This window comes from Chiloscyllium punctatum, chromosome 44 (assembly GCF_047496795.1).
Source record: "Chiloscyllium punctatum isolate Juve2018m chromosome 44, sChiPun1.3, whole genome shotgun sequence".
NCBI lineage: Eukaryota > Metazoa > Chordata > Chondrichthyes > Orectolobiformes > Hemiscylliidae > Chiloscyllium > Chiloscyllium punctatum.
The window spans coordinates 2,232,637-2,248,563 of record NC_092782.1 but is presented as its reverse complement, the minus strand read 5'-3'; the positions used below and the strand labels follow the sequence as shown (position 1 = coordinate 2,248,563).

Sequence of the window (15,927 nt, the reverse complement as noted above, 5' to 3'; positions counted from 1 at the left end):
CCCGGCTGATGGAGAGCTAAAACAGCACTCAGTGGGGGCAGTAACAGGCCCTGCCCAGAATTGGGAAGAACAAGGTGTGTAGTAAAAGCTGTTGGCCAATCCGAGAGTTTCCTTTCCAGGTTTTCATCCCGATAAGTTCCTCATCCATCACTGAGAGACCACCACTGATGGGGGCATGAGTGCCGGGTGGTGGATGTTAATTGCCCTGAGGGATCTCAATTGACAATTGGGCAGGAATCTTTGCCACTTAAGTGGTGTTGAAGCAAGAAAACATTGGGACATCATCCACCGTGGACCAGCATAAAACATTGCCTCCCACCACCACCAAACCCATCACAGGTGAGGACATTGAATTCCTCCCAACAAGTGGAATGAGACTGAGAAAAACAGCAGGTTGCTCTTGGACTCACATTATTGTACATTCTGTTGCCTTGATGTAACAATGGCATGATAAAGAATTTCAAGTCTGCATAGAATTGTCAAACTATAGAAGAACTGTTATGGACCTTACTATTCCAGAGTAACACACAGGACATCTGCATTACACTCGACCTGCCATCCACCAATACCATGAAAATGATTGATGATTATATTGGCATGGCCAGTAATCTAATCACTTTAATTAACTCATGATCAAGAACAGCAGCATTGCCAAGTATCTGAATATGTTGAACACGAGGATCTGCAGCTCACTCTTGATCTCTGGTTCTGTCCAGGAGTACACACCAGGTGCTCCCACTGTATAATTGCTGATGTTGTTGCTTAACTGCCTTCAGAACCCTTCTTTATCATTTTAGTTTGTGTCTCCCTCATGTGAGACTGTTCCACAGGCTATTGCCAACTACAGATCTGAACAACACTCACATCAAACTTGAAACATAAATTCTGTTTTTCTTTCCACTAACGTTGGCAGGCCTGAGGTTTTCCACCATCCAGAGTATTTTACTTTATATTTACAGAAATCCAATAAATCGACATGGCATTTCCAGTAGCGCTTACATAGAAATGTTATACTGAATTATGAGTTAAAAAATAGTGTGGTGTCTCTTGACTAAAGTAATTTTATTGACAGAATGAGATAAAGAATAATTTTAATTTTATAATTGCTTAACTTGACTATATGCAACAGGAAATAAAGTTTTTAGGTTTGATTCTGTTGAGCCTCAGGGTGATGTGTAACAAGTTGAAATGTTTTCTTTGATCCATAGAAACAACAACACCATCAGAGAAGCCGACTACAACGACATCTACCACCAGCTACATACCTGGTAAGGGACAATGATTTTATGCTGAGGACTATGTTTGTCTCAATCAGAGTTTTACTTTCCAACTCTGTGATCTGTTATTGAGATGACAATAAGAGATGGATTTTATTTTTACATGCATATATTTTACATTTCATGCTAAACATGTTTGTACTTCCACTCATTTAGATGGAATATTTGGAGAATGCTTTAGACGTTGTATTTCTTTTTGTTTCTCATTAACTGGTTGTGGGTGTCACTGGGTAGACCAGCATTTATTGCCCATCCCAAACTGCCCTTAGGAAGGTGCTGCTGAACTATCTTCCTGGACGGCTGCAGTTCATGTGGTGTAGGTACAGACAGTGCTGTAACAGAGAGTTTTTGACACAGCGATGATGAATTGATGAGCATATATTTTAATACATGATTTGGTGTCCCGTATCTTTGTCTTTCTTTGTATATCTTTGTCCAGTATTTTATGGAAGAGAGATATATATTAGAAATAGATGTGAATTAATGGATCACTTTGTAATGAACAAAAACGTCCTCATCCATATCCCTGATATTTGAATTAAGCATACTTGACTCCAGTAGGAAAGGATGCATTATAAAATCTATTCTCATTAAATAACATGTTTTCAGTGACCAAATATATTTATCACTCATTGAGGAGCTCCTAGAGCTCACTAATTATTCAAGTCAATCTCTGGATTCCTTCTTAGATTTTTATTTCACCATGTTCACTCCTTTGGCAGTTGACAATCACTGCCTTGATGTTTGATATTATGAGTGGAATCCTACGACGACAAAATAATCCGACACTAGATCAGTCTGACAGTGAAATATTGTGCTTTTTTTTTAGTTAATGTTCAACCATGGGAAAATTTCACTGTCATTTGCCCTTTTCAGATTTCTTGAGAACTAAGTTGATTACAAACAGATTTAGTAAGTCCAGTCTCCTTATTTTGCAGAGGAGGAATGTAATGGTGAATGGTCCCTTTGGATTAATGACAACACACCTTCTGAGATCAACCCAGAGGACTTTGAATTATTGGATTCAATGCGCGATGAACTGTGTCCTTCCTTGTCTGATACAATTAATAAAATTCAGTGCCAATTTGTTAATTTCCCCGAGTGGCCAGTGAGTCAATCAATAGACAATGTGACCTGTGATATAGACACAGGACTTGTCTGTACATTCAATGAAAGTGGTTTGGGAGGAAGAAGATTTTGCTACGACTATCAAATTCGAGTTTGCTGTCAACCTCACACAGTAACAGAATGGACAACAACAAGTCTTCCAGAAACCACTTCTACAACCATCATTCCAGGTAAATATGATAGTTATGCACTAGGGAAAAATATTTTCACTGCAAAAGCAATGAGAACTCATAGGTCCTATTTTGGGTTTCAGGAGCAAGTGAGGAAGGGAATCAGCTCTTGTCTTTTGAAGCTTCTTGCAGTATATTGCAACAAGTATTATATTTTCTTTTACAATGCAGCAAACATGTTTCATTTAAAACATAAATTGTTGGAAAATGAAGGTACTATATAACAACGTTGTTTTGTCTGCAAAAACATCAAATCTTAGAGCCTACTACCTCTGCTAAAGAAATAATGAATTAGTGACATCAAACACATGCACAAACCCAAGTGATACATCTGTAGCGGAGAATTTCTGATATCGACTATAGAATAAAGGTTACAGGGTTTACAAGTTTTAGAGGTGCCTTGATATTTGATGCTGAACTTGAAACTACAGTTATTTAATTGTTGATTTGTATCTGCAGTATTAGCACATTCTATCTTTGAGTTATAGAGTCATAGAGATGTACAGCACGGAAACAGACCTTTCAGTCCAATTTGTCCACGCCAACCAGATACCCCAACCCAATCTAGTCCCACCTGCCAGCACCTGGCCCATAACCCACCAAACCCTTCCTATTCATATACCCATCCAAATGCCTTTTAAATGTTGCAATTGTACCAGCCTCCACCACTTCTTCTGGCAGCTCGTTCCATACACGCACCACCTTCTGTGTGATTTGCCAATTTACTCTTTGCCCTGGTCCTGTGTTCTGAATTGTTAAAATAAACTGGCAAGGCGAGAGGATGAGTTGTCCATCTCTTACAACTCCATTTTTCGTTTATGTCTTCTCATCTGGATTTAAGCAAATAGTTTTGTAGGGTTTCAGGTGGCATTGAAAATTCCCAGGAAATTTCTCCAGAGCTTGGCATGATGGGAATTCCCATCAACTCCTATCTGCATTTCAAAATTGATTAGACATCGAACAATGGGGGCCATTGTGTTTCCTGCAGCCGTTACAAGATGACTTTATGTGCATTTTGCACAATCGATGATCATTTAGAGTTTTATTTAGATAGTTTTACATATCTTTCTTTGATAGTAATTACCACATCTCAATTTTGGACTTGTTGTATAAATGTACAAACTTGTAAAATAGCCGTATAAACATAATGACGAATATAATATGAAATTTTCAAACTACAATGTAAATACATGAAGTGTCCATGAATGTCAGTAAAAATAGAATCCTATCAGGAGTTATTATTGCCACTGCTGAACTTTGTTCATCGATGCAGTTTTTTGGCAAGTTCACTCAACGTTTTGCCATCACTTATCCTTCCAAATTTTGCCAGTCTACTGAACATCTTGCTGGCCTGAAGGCTTCCCTATTCTGGATAAGGGGTCCCCGCAAATGCCCAAACAGCACTGGATGGATTTAGGAGGCACGACGCCTATGTAATTGCCCGGATTGCTTCTCTCGTATTTTCTGGTCTGTTGGTAATGCGGAAGAGTATCTCTTTGTTTGACTGTTTATTAAAACCTAATGTTTGCAGGAACTCCATTATCAATGCGATTAAATCTATACAACAGTTTCCTCAACTGCTATATATTGGATATCATTTCTACAAGTATAAGGACCATTAAAAACTTCATACTCTTTTCTTAAACTACATTTATTGAGCAGATTCAGAAGTGCCTAAATTTCAACCTCTGTGTGAAGCTACATGCTGCTGCATGAAAGTTAATGATCAAGTTTCATTCTAACTCAAACAACACCAGTGTAAATTGTAGCTGATTAAAATGTTTTCCCATTCTCTACAGAAACTACTCGACCCATACAGACTACAACTGCATCAACCACCAAATACATACCTGGTAAGTAACAGTGGTTTGATGCTCTGCCCTAGAATCCTCTCCACAAGTTCCTCCGTATGGTCCATTATGCTGAAAATTATAGAGCAGTTGTGCTCCTGACATTGATCTTTTATTGGAATTTGATTTGCATCAGAAGTTGATGATAGTTGATTGATTGATTAGTTGCTGTTTAACTGTCACATTATGTTCCTCATATTTGCCCTAAATCGATGAGGCACCATAGAGAAATATTGTTACAAAATAACATACTTTTATTTATCAGAAATAATTGACACATATTGCCAACACTGAGGATGTTTGATGAACTCAAAGGAGGAGAGAAGATCATGTGAGCAGTCTGTCTCATTCTAACTTGCAGGTCCAGCTGTTAAACCCTACCTTGCTATTCCTCATTGTCTTCAACCCTGATACATTGTTCTGCAATTCTGAAATCCACTTTAACACTAATTGTCAGACACTGATTCTGACTAAATACAAAACTACTCTGGCTGTGAGTGTTTTTAGATAAGGTTCACAAATGTATTACCTCATCAAAACAATAGAGCAGAAAGGACACTTTACAAGGCAATGGACTCAACAGGTTAACAATGAAATACCAATTCACTATTGGCTGGGTGTGCTGCCTCGACGGAAATTCTTCTTTGGTCGTCTCTCAACACAGTATGGTACTGAAAAGTGAGCCTTCTTAAGGTGCCTTAACTCTTTGCAAATCACGGCCAATGACATTCCTGCACTTTGATTGATCCAGGCAGTGCATGATTGAATTTGGATTGACAAGGTGATACATGGTCAGCTCCTGATATCCATTCTTCCAGGTTAGGAAACATGATTAGCTCAGTCTCTCAGATTTTGCTTATTTAGTCTGTATTTCTAATCAAGTCAGACAATTATCTTACTGAGTATATTGTTGATTTGATCAGTTGCTTTTAATTTGTTTTTTGGAGGTGTCCTACTGGATATGTTTTATTGTCGCTGTTATGTTTGCAATTGCTGTTTTATTTTTAAAAATCGATTGCAAATTATAACTTTAACCAAAGCAATATCAAATTAATACAAAGAAGCACATAGTGGGCAATACTTATAAATCTGTACAAACTATGTGCAGCTTGTGTAGGTCGAAATCCTCAGTATTTACAAATTATTAAAAATTGTTTAAATATATTCAGTTGGTATATTCACGAGTCAGAAAAGTCAAAAAGGATTGCACAGTTCTTAACGTTTATACAAAGAGTATCCTTAGGTTATTTCATCCTGTGCTACAACTACATTAAATTTCTAACTTATCAGTTTTTGTTTTGATGCCTACTAGAGAATTGTATAGGCTCATTTGTAGATTTTAACTTTCCTTCACCATGTCATCTCCACTGGAAGGCAATAGAACATTATCCCCTATGATTTTTAGGATGACGTGTAAAAGGTAAATCAGTCACACAGTCAAATTCGGTGCTGGGTTGTTATTCTATGCATCATTGTGGTGAAACTATGCAATTAGAATGTGATAAATTATCTGCGATCTATCTGAAAATGCATTAAATTAAGAATAGCTATGCCATCTTCAACTCTCCCAGTCTAGGGGTCTTCTGCATGATAATCTGTCTCAAGAAAAGAACTAATTCATAGGTTGAGAGAGTTAGCATTGTAACCGCAATTCATGATGGACAGTAACAGCAGCATTGCATATGTTTCAGTGTGATGGTTCAGCTTCCTGTGATTGATAAATGACACTGAATAGTGACATCAACTCCGATTTGGAGGGTACTGTGAGGTGTCAATAATATTCTAGTCAACCAGTTCACCTCTGGAACAGTGGAACTTGAACTGGGGACTTCTAGTCCAGAGGCAGGGATGTTGTCTTTACACCATTGAAAATGGAAACCAATTTTATTGCAAATGATTGCTGTACAATTATTTTTAGACTTGGTGTTTTTCTGGAGAACTCCACTTAATATGGATCTAACCTGATATCAAGCGAATTAAAACCGATGTTGGCTGCAGTTCCAAAATCATTGCAATCAGATATACACGGCAGTTTCAAACAAGCTTGTATTTACCTACTGATTTTCTGAACGCAAGGGCCAGGTCGCTGGTTTATTCTCTCTCTCTGCTGATATATTAGATTAAGTTAGAATAGGTTGTAATTTTACAAATTTTTAGAACATGCAGCAGAATCTTGTTAGGTTTTAATCAGAATGAAGGAGCCTCAGTGTACAGGTCAGCAGATTGACATGTTTTTCCTGCTCTACAGAAACAACAACAACAGCAACAAGCACAATGACTACAACTACACCTTTCAGTAAGTACATCCCTGGCAAGTGACAAACCTTTTATACCTTGCACCAAGTCTTTTTCTGAAGGTCAATGTTTTCAAACTTGCTTACGCTGAAGCGTAGGTAAATAAAGGCAACATTTCCTTTCTAATTGCTCTGAAAATGTCTGTATCACTGTTCGGTATGTTGTAACTCTGGGTAGCTTTTAGAGAATTGTACTCATGAGATTAATAGTTAGTGGAAAGGGCTAGCATACCAGGAATTTAGCATCAATTAGTGGGCAATTTGAATAGGCTGTGATCTTTCCGGAGTCTAGATTAGAGTGGTGCTGGAAAAGCCCAGCAGGTCAGGCAGCATCGGAGGAGCAGGAAATCCGATGTTATCTTTCCAACCTTGTGTTCTGGATTGTTGAAGCTCGTATGTATATTTCCATGGAAGAAGGCAACATTACAGCATATAGCCTTTGTAAATAATACATTTGTCAATTCTCAACATATTTTCCCTCAATGCCAACGCTGAGGGAGTAAAGTAATATCAGGGAATGAGAGAAAGAGATGTAGCCAATCTGTGTCACTCTAGTATAAACTACAAATTTCTGTCCAGATATTGCCACTTTTCTGAGGACTGTACAGGCACTAAGTTTTTATTTCTCCATCTGCTATCAGTTGATTTTATTGACTTCCGGACAGTGGGTTCCTCCTTGGAATATCCTTACTCCACCCCTGCCATAACTGACAGCTGAAAATTACCTGCCCAATCGTTGAAATGGTAGTGGAATACTACCATTGTAAACCAACCTGATGTTGGATTAATCATGAAGCAACAGCAGAGATAAAAATTTAGTGCTTATGAAATCAAAGAGCTGAATGTAAAGATCATTAAACAATTGTATTATTTCACTGATGCAATAATGTATTGAGTAGACTGATGCAGAGGTGTCTCGATTTTTGCAATCTTTCTGCTTGGCTACCTGCAACAAAAGGGTAAACCTGGTACAGACAAGCCTTAGTGTGTAGCATAGCTCGTTGAATTTTTTTTTGCCTTATAGAAACAACACCACAAATCCGGAAAACAACCTCAACTACACCTACCAGCAGCTACATACCTGGTAAATGACAGTCATTTCATAAATTACACCAAATCTGTCTCCACAAATGGATTATTTCGCTGAGTTGGTGACAAAATACTGCCATTTTCCTAACAAAGAGCTTTCCACGTATTTGATTTGCAAATGTTTGTCTCACTTTTTCACTATATTGTGATTTTTGGGCAATTGTTATAAAATTGTGTTCCAAACACAGCACATAGCAAACTAAGATATAAGTTAGTAATTTGGCACTGGCTGAGGTAAAATCCTCCAACTGACTTTCATGATCTGAGTGCATCCCTGTTGTTCAAAGCCAATAAAAAAAGGGGTTATTATACTATATTGTTACATCTTTAGATATCAAGTTTATTTGTCACATATTCCACTACGGAGAAGGATAGTCATACAGCACGGAAAATGACCATTCAAAAAACTCATCCATGCCAACCAGACATCCCAGTCTCATCTAGTCCCGTTTCCCAGCACTTAGCCCATATCCCTCTAAGCCCTTCCTATTCACAAATCCATCGAGATGCTTTTTAAATGTTGAAATTGTATCAGCTTCCATCACTTCCTCTGGCAGCTTATTCCCAAACTATTAGGAGTTGAAAGGCCATGTCCCAGCAGTAGTGGACAACTGACCTTGATCAGATTGTCAAATGGACTGAGGGAAGGATGTTGTGAAGCTTGAAATGGTTCAAGGATGTTGCCAGGGTTGGAGGATTTAAGCTATAAGGAGAGGATGAATATGCTAGGGCTGTTTTCCCTGGAGCTGAGGGATGACCTTATCGAGGTTTATAAAATCATGAGGGGCATGGATATGTTAAATAGACAGGGTCTTTTCCCTGGGGTGGGGGAGTCCAGGACTAGAGGGCATAGGTTTAGGGTGAGAGGGGTAAGAAATAAAAGGGACCTAACGAGCAGCTTTTTCACACAGAGGGTGATGTGTGTATGGAATGAGCTGCCAGAGGAAGTGGTGGACGCTGGTACAATTACAGCATTTATAAAGGCATCTGGGTGGGTACATGATTAGGAAGGGTTTAGAGGGATATGTGTCAATGGTTGGTAAATGAATCAAGAACTGTTTCGGACATATTGTCAGCATGGATGATTTGGACCGAAGGGTACATCTCTATGTATCTACCTATCTATTCAGTCTCCCTGTAGCTCAAACCCTCTAGGCTCATCAACATCCTTGTAAACCTTTTCTGTACCCTCTCAAGTTTAGCAACATCTTTCCTATACAAGAGTGATAAGACTTCATAATTTTCTAAAAGTGTCCTAACCAATGCTCTGTATACCCAGAATGTGACATCCCAACTCCTATACTACATGTTCGGATGAATAAAGGCAAGCACACCAAACATCTCTTTCACCGCCATGCCAACTTGCAACTCCACTTTCAAGGAGCTGTGTAGCTGCACCCCTCTATCTTTTTGTGCAGCAACACTCCCCAGGGCTCGATCATTAACTGTGTACGTCCTGCCCTAAATTGCCTTATCAACATGCAACACCTTACGTTTATCTAAATTAAACTCCATCTGTCACTCCTCAGTCCATTTGTCAATCTGATCAAGGTCAGTTGTACTCTGAGATAATCTTCTTTACTGTTCACTACACTGCACATTTTGGTGTCATCTGCAAACTTACGAACCATACCTCCTATATTCACATCTGAATCATTTATATAAATGATGAAATGCAGTTTGATCCTTGCAGCATGCTGCTGGTCACAGACCTTCAGTCTGAAAAGCATCCCTCCACCATCCTCTGTCTCCGACTTTCAAGTCAATTTTGTATCCAATTGGCTAACTCCTCCTAGATCCCATGTGTCTCACCTTATTAACCAGTCTACCATGCGGAGCTTTGTCAAATGCTTTGCTGAAGTCCATATAGACAACATGTTCTGACCAATAAAGGCAAGCGTACCAAACATTTCCTTCACCAACCTGCCCCTCTGCAACTCCACTTTCAAGGAACTGTGTAGCTGCACCCCGGGTGTACCATTCAGCCTTCATCGATCTTCTTTAACACCTCTTCAAAAACTCAGTCAAGTGAGTAACCCATGATTTTCCACATACAAAGCCATGTTAACTCTTTCTCCTCAGTCCTTGTCTTTCCAAATGCACGTAAATTCTGTCTCTCAGAAACCCATCCAACAATTTACCCACCACTGACATAGATGGCCACGCTGGTCTTTAAGGGACCCTCTCCTTTTGCGAGTTACTCTGTTGACTTTAACGCACTGACAGAATTTCTTTCGATATAAATATTAAGAGAAATCATACAGGCCATCATCTTATATTATGTAGATTGGATCAGTAAAACCTATCTATTATTTAGTTTCTGATTTTCAGATTCAGGATTCACCAATCACAGAGGAACCTAGATTATCCGAATGAGATGGGCGGACACTATTTTGTTCAGATAAATGATTATTTTGTTAATTGATTTCCTCTGGGGCTCGGAAATTTCTGTGAGGTCGGCTCCCTGTTCAGGAGAGTAGGCAAAAGCACACTACCTTTATGGAGTAAGTCTCCAAATAGCATACACACACACACACACACACACACACAACCTTTTGTCAGAACAGGTTCCGCCTCTGCCCTGTACAGGACAATGTTGGAGAGATTATCTGGGGAAGGGGAGGTTTAGGGTTCATGCCTGTATAGAACACCGGGGAAACTGTGGGGAGAGACAGAGAGAGGGGGCAACAGGTCATTCATTGTGATATGGTACCCGGACTGCTGAGGACTGTTTTCGGCAGCATTTCAGTGAGCTGAGTTCGTTTTTAATTATTGTACCTGTCAACAAAAGATGCGATCAGGGTTGAAACAGCTCTTTGATGTAATGTTTCTATCAGGACCTAGAGATCCCCTTTGGATAATCAGATATTTGGATAATCGAGGTTCCTCTGTACTTTTTGATAACTGTTCGAAAATCAAGTTTGTTGGGCAATGAATTCTACTGAGTTTTCACTTCCTTCTACTCCATGTATACACAACTGAGTGGTCTATGAATATCAATAAGATCACATTTTGTGATCTTTAAAATGAGTGGACTATGAATAAGAAAAAGGAAATAGTGCCAGAGCAATCATGTAGCGAAACATTTGGCTGAATTGCCATTGTTTACAGTGAAATTGTGTAAAACTGGAAGATGATCAATTGTCACACAAGACTTCATGAAAATGCCATCAAACCTGGAATAGCCCATTTCAGGTTAGCATTGGGGTTTCATATATTTTAAACCAATATGGTGAACACACCCAAACAAAACAAATGCATTGGTTAAAGTGGCAATCTGTTTAACTTTTATTCACATTTACTCAAAAAAGTAATATAGCATGTGCCCGATTAAGGTAGGGCAGATTCCTAGCATATGTATCTCAACAAGATGACCTTCCAGTATCTTCATACATTTCAGATAGATTAGTGCAATAAACTCTTGGGGAACATGACCCTGGTATAATTTCCAGGATAGATGCCCAAATACTTTCAGAAGCAGTGTTTATCTGGTCTGTCGGAACCACTACAGACCTATCCATTTTAAAGGAGTTTTCTCTGGTTATTGGAAACTCAGATTTGAAACTTGTGTTTTACAAGTATGCATGACAATTCTAAAAACTCTCATTTTTTTTAAACAGTGGACTGAACATATGGATCACTAAATAGTTGTAATCTCAGTTCGTCAAGTTGACTGCTGGAGTAGGCTAAGATAGGAGTGAATGGATGCAATTGTCAGAGTTTTTTATGCACTTTGTTAGACACAGCAGAAAAGTAACTTGATAAACCTGCTACACTTGAACTTTAGTGTGCAGCGCATTTGATTGAAATATTTTTCTACTCCGTAGAAACGACACCACTGATTGCGACAACAACTTCAACTACAACTCCCACCAGCTCTGTACCTGGTAAGTGGGAGGTGTTATATACTTTGCAGGAGGTGTATCTCCACAAGTGGGTTGTGTATAGTGAACTGTTACTCTATAGGTAACACAATATGGCCTTCATATTTCTACATGAATTTTCCTTTCTAGCTATTTACTTTTGAAAATGTTTGTATCACTAGTCATTAGATTGTAACTGAGAACTAGGTCGGTTTTTATTAACCTGTACCCATGAGGTGCAGTTAGGGATGTGTGTGTTAAGCATGGGATCAGCATTTAATAGCTACTCCAGTGTTAGGCCATGTATTTAATAGTCTCACTTTTCCTGACTAACTTTTCTTAAAGTTTAATTTAATTGTAACTCTCTGAAGTCTCGGATTTTAATGCAGACTTTTGGAGGGTTCCAGATGTAGAGAAATTGTCCAAGGGAGAATCCAATTTCCTGAGCAATTCCTTTGGAGTCTGCTATGATGATGATTCTGCAGTCTTTCCATGTGTAGTTCTACTGGAATAACAACTGTTAGGCCATTAGAAAATCTGGGCCAAAGAGTTTGCAACAACAAAAAACAAAATTGCTGGAAAAAGTCAGCAGGTTGGACAGCATCTGTGGAGAGAAATCAGTTAATGCTTTGGGTTCATTGACCCTCCCTCAGAACTTCTGTCCACAGATGTTGCCAAACCTGCTAAGGTTTTCCAGTAACTTCTGTTTTTGTTTCTGATTTCCGCCATCTGCATTTCTCTCGTTTTTCTGAGGAGTTTGTAGATGGATTTAGATCAGTTAATTGAGTGGGAATAATCTTGAGGATAGATTGGACATGCTAGGCTTGTTTCCACTAGAATTTAGAAAGATAAGAGATGATTTGATTGAACTCTATAAGACCTTGAATAATCTTCATAATGTGGACATGGAAAAAATGTTTCCCCATATCAGAACTAAAGGACACTGGTTTATAATTATGGCTCTTCCTTTAGGACAGAATCCTTACAGTGCAGAAAGAGGCCATTTTGTCCATCGGGTCTGCACTAACCTCTGAAAAACATCCCACCCAGACTTACCCCATGGCTAAACCACCTAACCTTCATATCCCTGGACACTACAGACAATTTAGCATGGCCAATTCACCTAACCTGCACATCTTTGAACTGAGAGGGGAAACCGGGCAAGGCATGTTTTTACACAAGACACACGTGAGTTTGAGTCTGTAAAGTAACAGGTTGAAATGTTTTCTTGCTCTATAGAAACTATACCACCAATACAGACAACTACAACTACATCTACCACCAGCTCCGCACCTGGTAAGTGACAGCCAAGCCTACAGAGTCAGAGGCTTCGCTCCTCTACAGGTTTCCCCTAGTGCTGGCTATCAAAGTAGCTGAGGAACCATTGCAAGGAATTTCGCTCATTAAACATGCACCTAGTACGTGACCACAAGGGAAATATTCTGCAGGTTTGTGCAAGATATCCTGAGAATAATGACTTCTGCATCTTAAGATATTCCCAGGTGCCACGGTTCTTCACCCGCAGCACTGAACCGAATGGGCGATATTTGGTAACACAGTAGCTTACCTCATTAAATAGGAAATCTCAGCCATTCTCACCACATATTTCTATCTGTTCACCCTCCATTCCTACCAGAGAGGACTGGGCTCATGGTAGAGAGTGTCGGTGTCTCATTGGCCCCTCACTGTGGTGCTGGATGCTTGATTCCAGAAGAAAGGCTGATAATCTGCAGTTTAGCACAGATTTCTGGCAACGCCTGACTAGCTTGCTGGAGTTGACTCTCCATGAGAGTCCCTGGTCTCCCAATGCAAGAGGCTATGTGTGCACTAAATATTAAGATTTCAGCATTCATGGAGCAGGTACAGGCATGCCTGCATTGTCTTTAATTGTCAGTTGTGTGCTGTATCTCATCTATCTGCTAGCTTTTTGTGCTTCCTTACTAATGGCTCCAGAGTCTTGTCTTTAGCCTGGCATTCAGGCTTTCCCACTCCTCCTGAGTGTTGAATTCCTGGGCTGACACAGTGTACAATATCTGCTCTGTTACTATTGGTTGGTCCTGAACCAAGTGATCCAAATACTTGAGATGTGTGCAGTCTCAACAACCTCACTGCATCCCTCTGTCATGACCCCCATACCACCCTCCCTCACCTGAAGCCTGGGTTACCTGCTGCTGCTAGAACTCTGATGCCAGAAGCTGGCACCACATGGCTGGTGCTGCTTGCAAGAACTACCTCTGAGAGGCCAGCAGCTCTCGGGCACTTGATTTTCAAAGGGTCATAGAATTCCTACAGTGTGGAAGCAGACCATTCAGCCCATCGAAGCCCACCTCTGAAGAGCATCCCACCCAGACCCACCCCATCCCTGTAACCCTGCATTTCCTGTGGCTAATCCACCTGCCCTGCACATCTTTGGACTGTGGGAGGAAACCGAGCACCCGGAGAAAACTCACACGGACACAGGGAGATTGTGCAAACTCTGCACAGTCACCCAAGTGTGGATTCAAATCTGGGTCCCTGGTACTGTGAGACAGCAGTGCTAACCACTGAGCCACTGTGTCTTGGAGAAGGCCTGTTGCAGGACACTTAAGTTGCCTATATCAGCACACAATACATACAGCCTTCCCCAAAGGAGGTGAAATGGGGCTTTCAACAACTCCCCAGTCTGGGTGTTTGGTATCTCTCGATTCAACGTATGCTCCAGTTGTTGCTCAGATCCCCACAAAATGTCAATTGTCAATACCATACATAATGAGTGTCATTCCTTCACAACTGACTGAAAAATCGGGGTCAAAGTTTGTTCTGAGTGTTTGTGTGAGCTCAGGCTTTGTAAATCATGAAAATAAATTCAAAACTGACTTCTTCATTTCGTGCCTTCACTGTAGTGTTCTCAGCATTTCTCTTCCTTTACACTACAAATCCAGTGACAGCATCCACAACTGAGCCTTTCACCACACCTGGTAACCAATGGCTTTTATAGTTATCTCAGGAGCAAGTGATTGTGATAGATATGAAAAATCTCTCTCTGGTATTTTGTAAGGTGTTGGTTTTGTTAGGTCTGTTCTGATACACAGTGAGTAAAGATAACAGAACTATGACATCCATGCAAAAGTGGAGAGCAAACTATTCAATTTAAGTAGACTTTTTTTGGCTTTATTGCAAAGTATATTTATTGGCTGTTTTTCCAAAATGCATGTGTTTTGACACTTTTCAATACAAAAGCAATTTAAAGCTATGGTCTGATCATAGGCTTTATTTGTGAAGTTAGTTGTCAGTTTATTTTTGAAGTGTTCCAGTTCTGTCTGTAATGATGAAGTAATTGTCTCAATGTAGATGCTAAGGAAGTCTTAAAAATTGCCCTGGAACTTACGTGGTAGCGGCAAGCTATTTATAATTTTCGTCAACAGGAGGAACTAGATCGCAATTATGACAATCATTGTTGCTGTAATTGTTAACTTTCTACTTAATAAATTGTTTGGCAGCTACATTTATTCCAAAATCTTCTTTCTTTAGAAGATGAGGGATTGATAATAAAGTCAGGAGCTGAAGTAAGCTATGGAGCATTTATTTGTTCTTGAACATATTCCAAATCCACCTAGATTTCTGGACAAGTGAAAACACACCTTTTCAATGCAGGATGCTCGCCTGAACTATGGAAGTACTTTAGCTTTTTAAAAAATAAGGTAAAGAAATTCCAAGGAAATAGTCTTGCTATTGTAATCTATTTGCTGGAGCTGTTCTGGGTAATGACTTCTTGCTTATGTCACTTTCCTTTTAGTTTCAGATATTTATTTGAAATTATTTCCTCTGAATTTGCGTGCGGTTAGCAATGAGCGTTATAATGGTGTGGCATTGTGTGGTTCATGTGTTTCAGAATGGTAACTTGCGAGTTGAGGTGATTTCAATATATTCAATTTTTTAGGCATTTTAGTCAAGTTTAGGTTCCCTAATGCCTCAATGTCAATGTAGGAACAGGATTCATAAAGACCTTCTGTCAGAGCAGCTGAGACTTAGTGGCTGATGGATATGCTGATTTTTTTTTGTACAGCATTAATCAGAAGGATGGTATGAATAAGACTTTCAGCTTTTGTCCATGGGAGTCGTTAGGGACTGCAGTGTCATTGGACTTGGGCGTATGATAAAAGTGTGGTCAGAAAGCAACCAGCAGAAAAAGGATGGCCTGCTTGTAGGTGGGCGACTGAAGTGGAAAGGACTGCAGCAACACCTTAACTGGGAAGCACAGAAGTGCCAGGTGTCAT

The 15,927-nt window shown here is 39.6% G+C and overlaps 1 protein-coding gene across 9 annotated transcripts in view; it reads left to right on the top strand.

The window, feature by feature from the left end:
• LOC140466665 (mucin-5AC-like) overlaps positions 1-15,927 on the top strand; it is a 161,935-nt gene that overhangs the window by 120,421 nt on the left and 25,587 nt on the right. For 8 of the 9 annotated variants that reach the window (XM_072562103.1, XM_072562100.1, XM_072562106.1 and 5 more), the window contains 7 exons: positions 1,209-1,268; positions 2,216-2,575; positions 4,375-4,428; positions 6,674-6,721; positions 7,744-7,803; positions 11,636-11,695; positions 12,911-12,967. In XM_072562103.1, coding sequence (XP_072418204.1) covers positions 1,209-1,268; positions 2,216-2,575; positions 4,375-4,428; positions 6,674-6,721; positions 7,744-7,803; positions 11,636-11,695; positions 12,911-12,967 — 699 coding nt within the window. The remainder of the gene's footprint in view (positions 1-1,208; positions 1,269-2,215; positions 2,576-4,374; positions 4,429-6,673; positions 6,722-7,743; positions 7,804-11,635; positions 11,696-12,910; positions 12,968-15,927) is intronic. The other variant, XM_072562102.1, reaches the window with a different exon arrangement.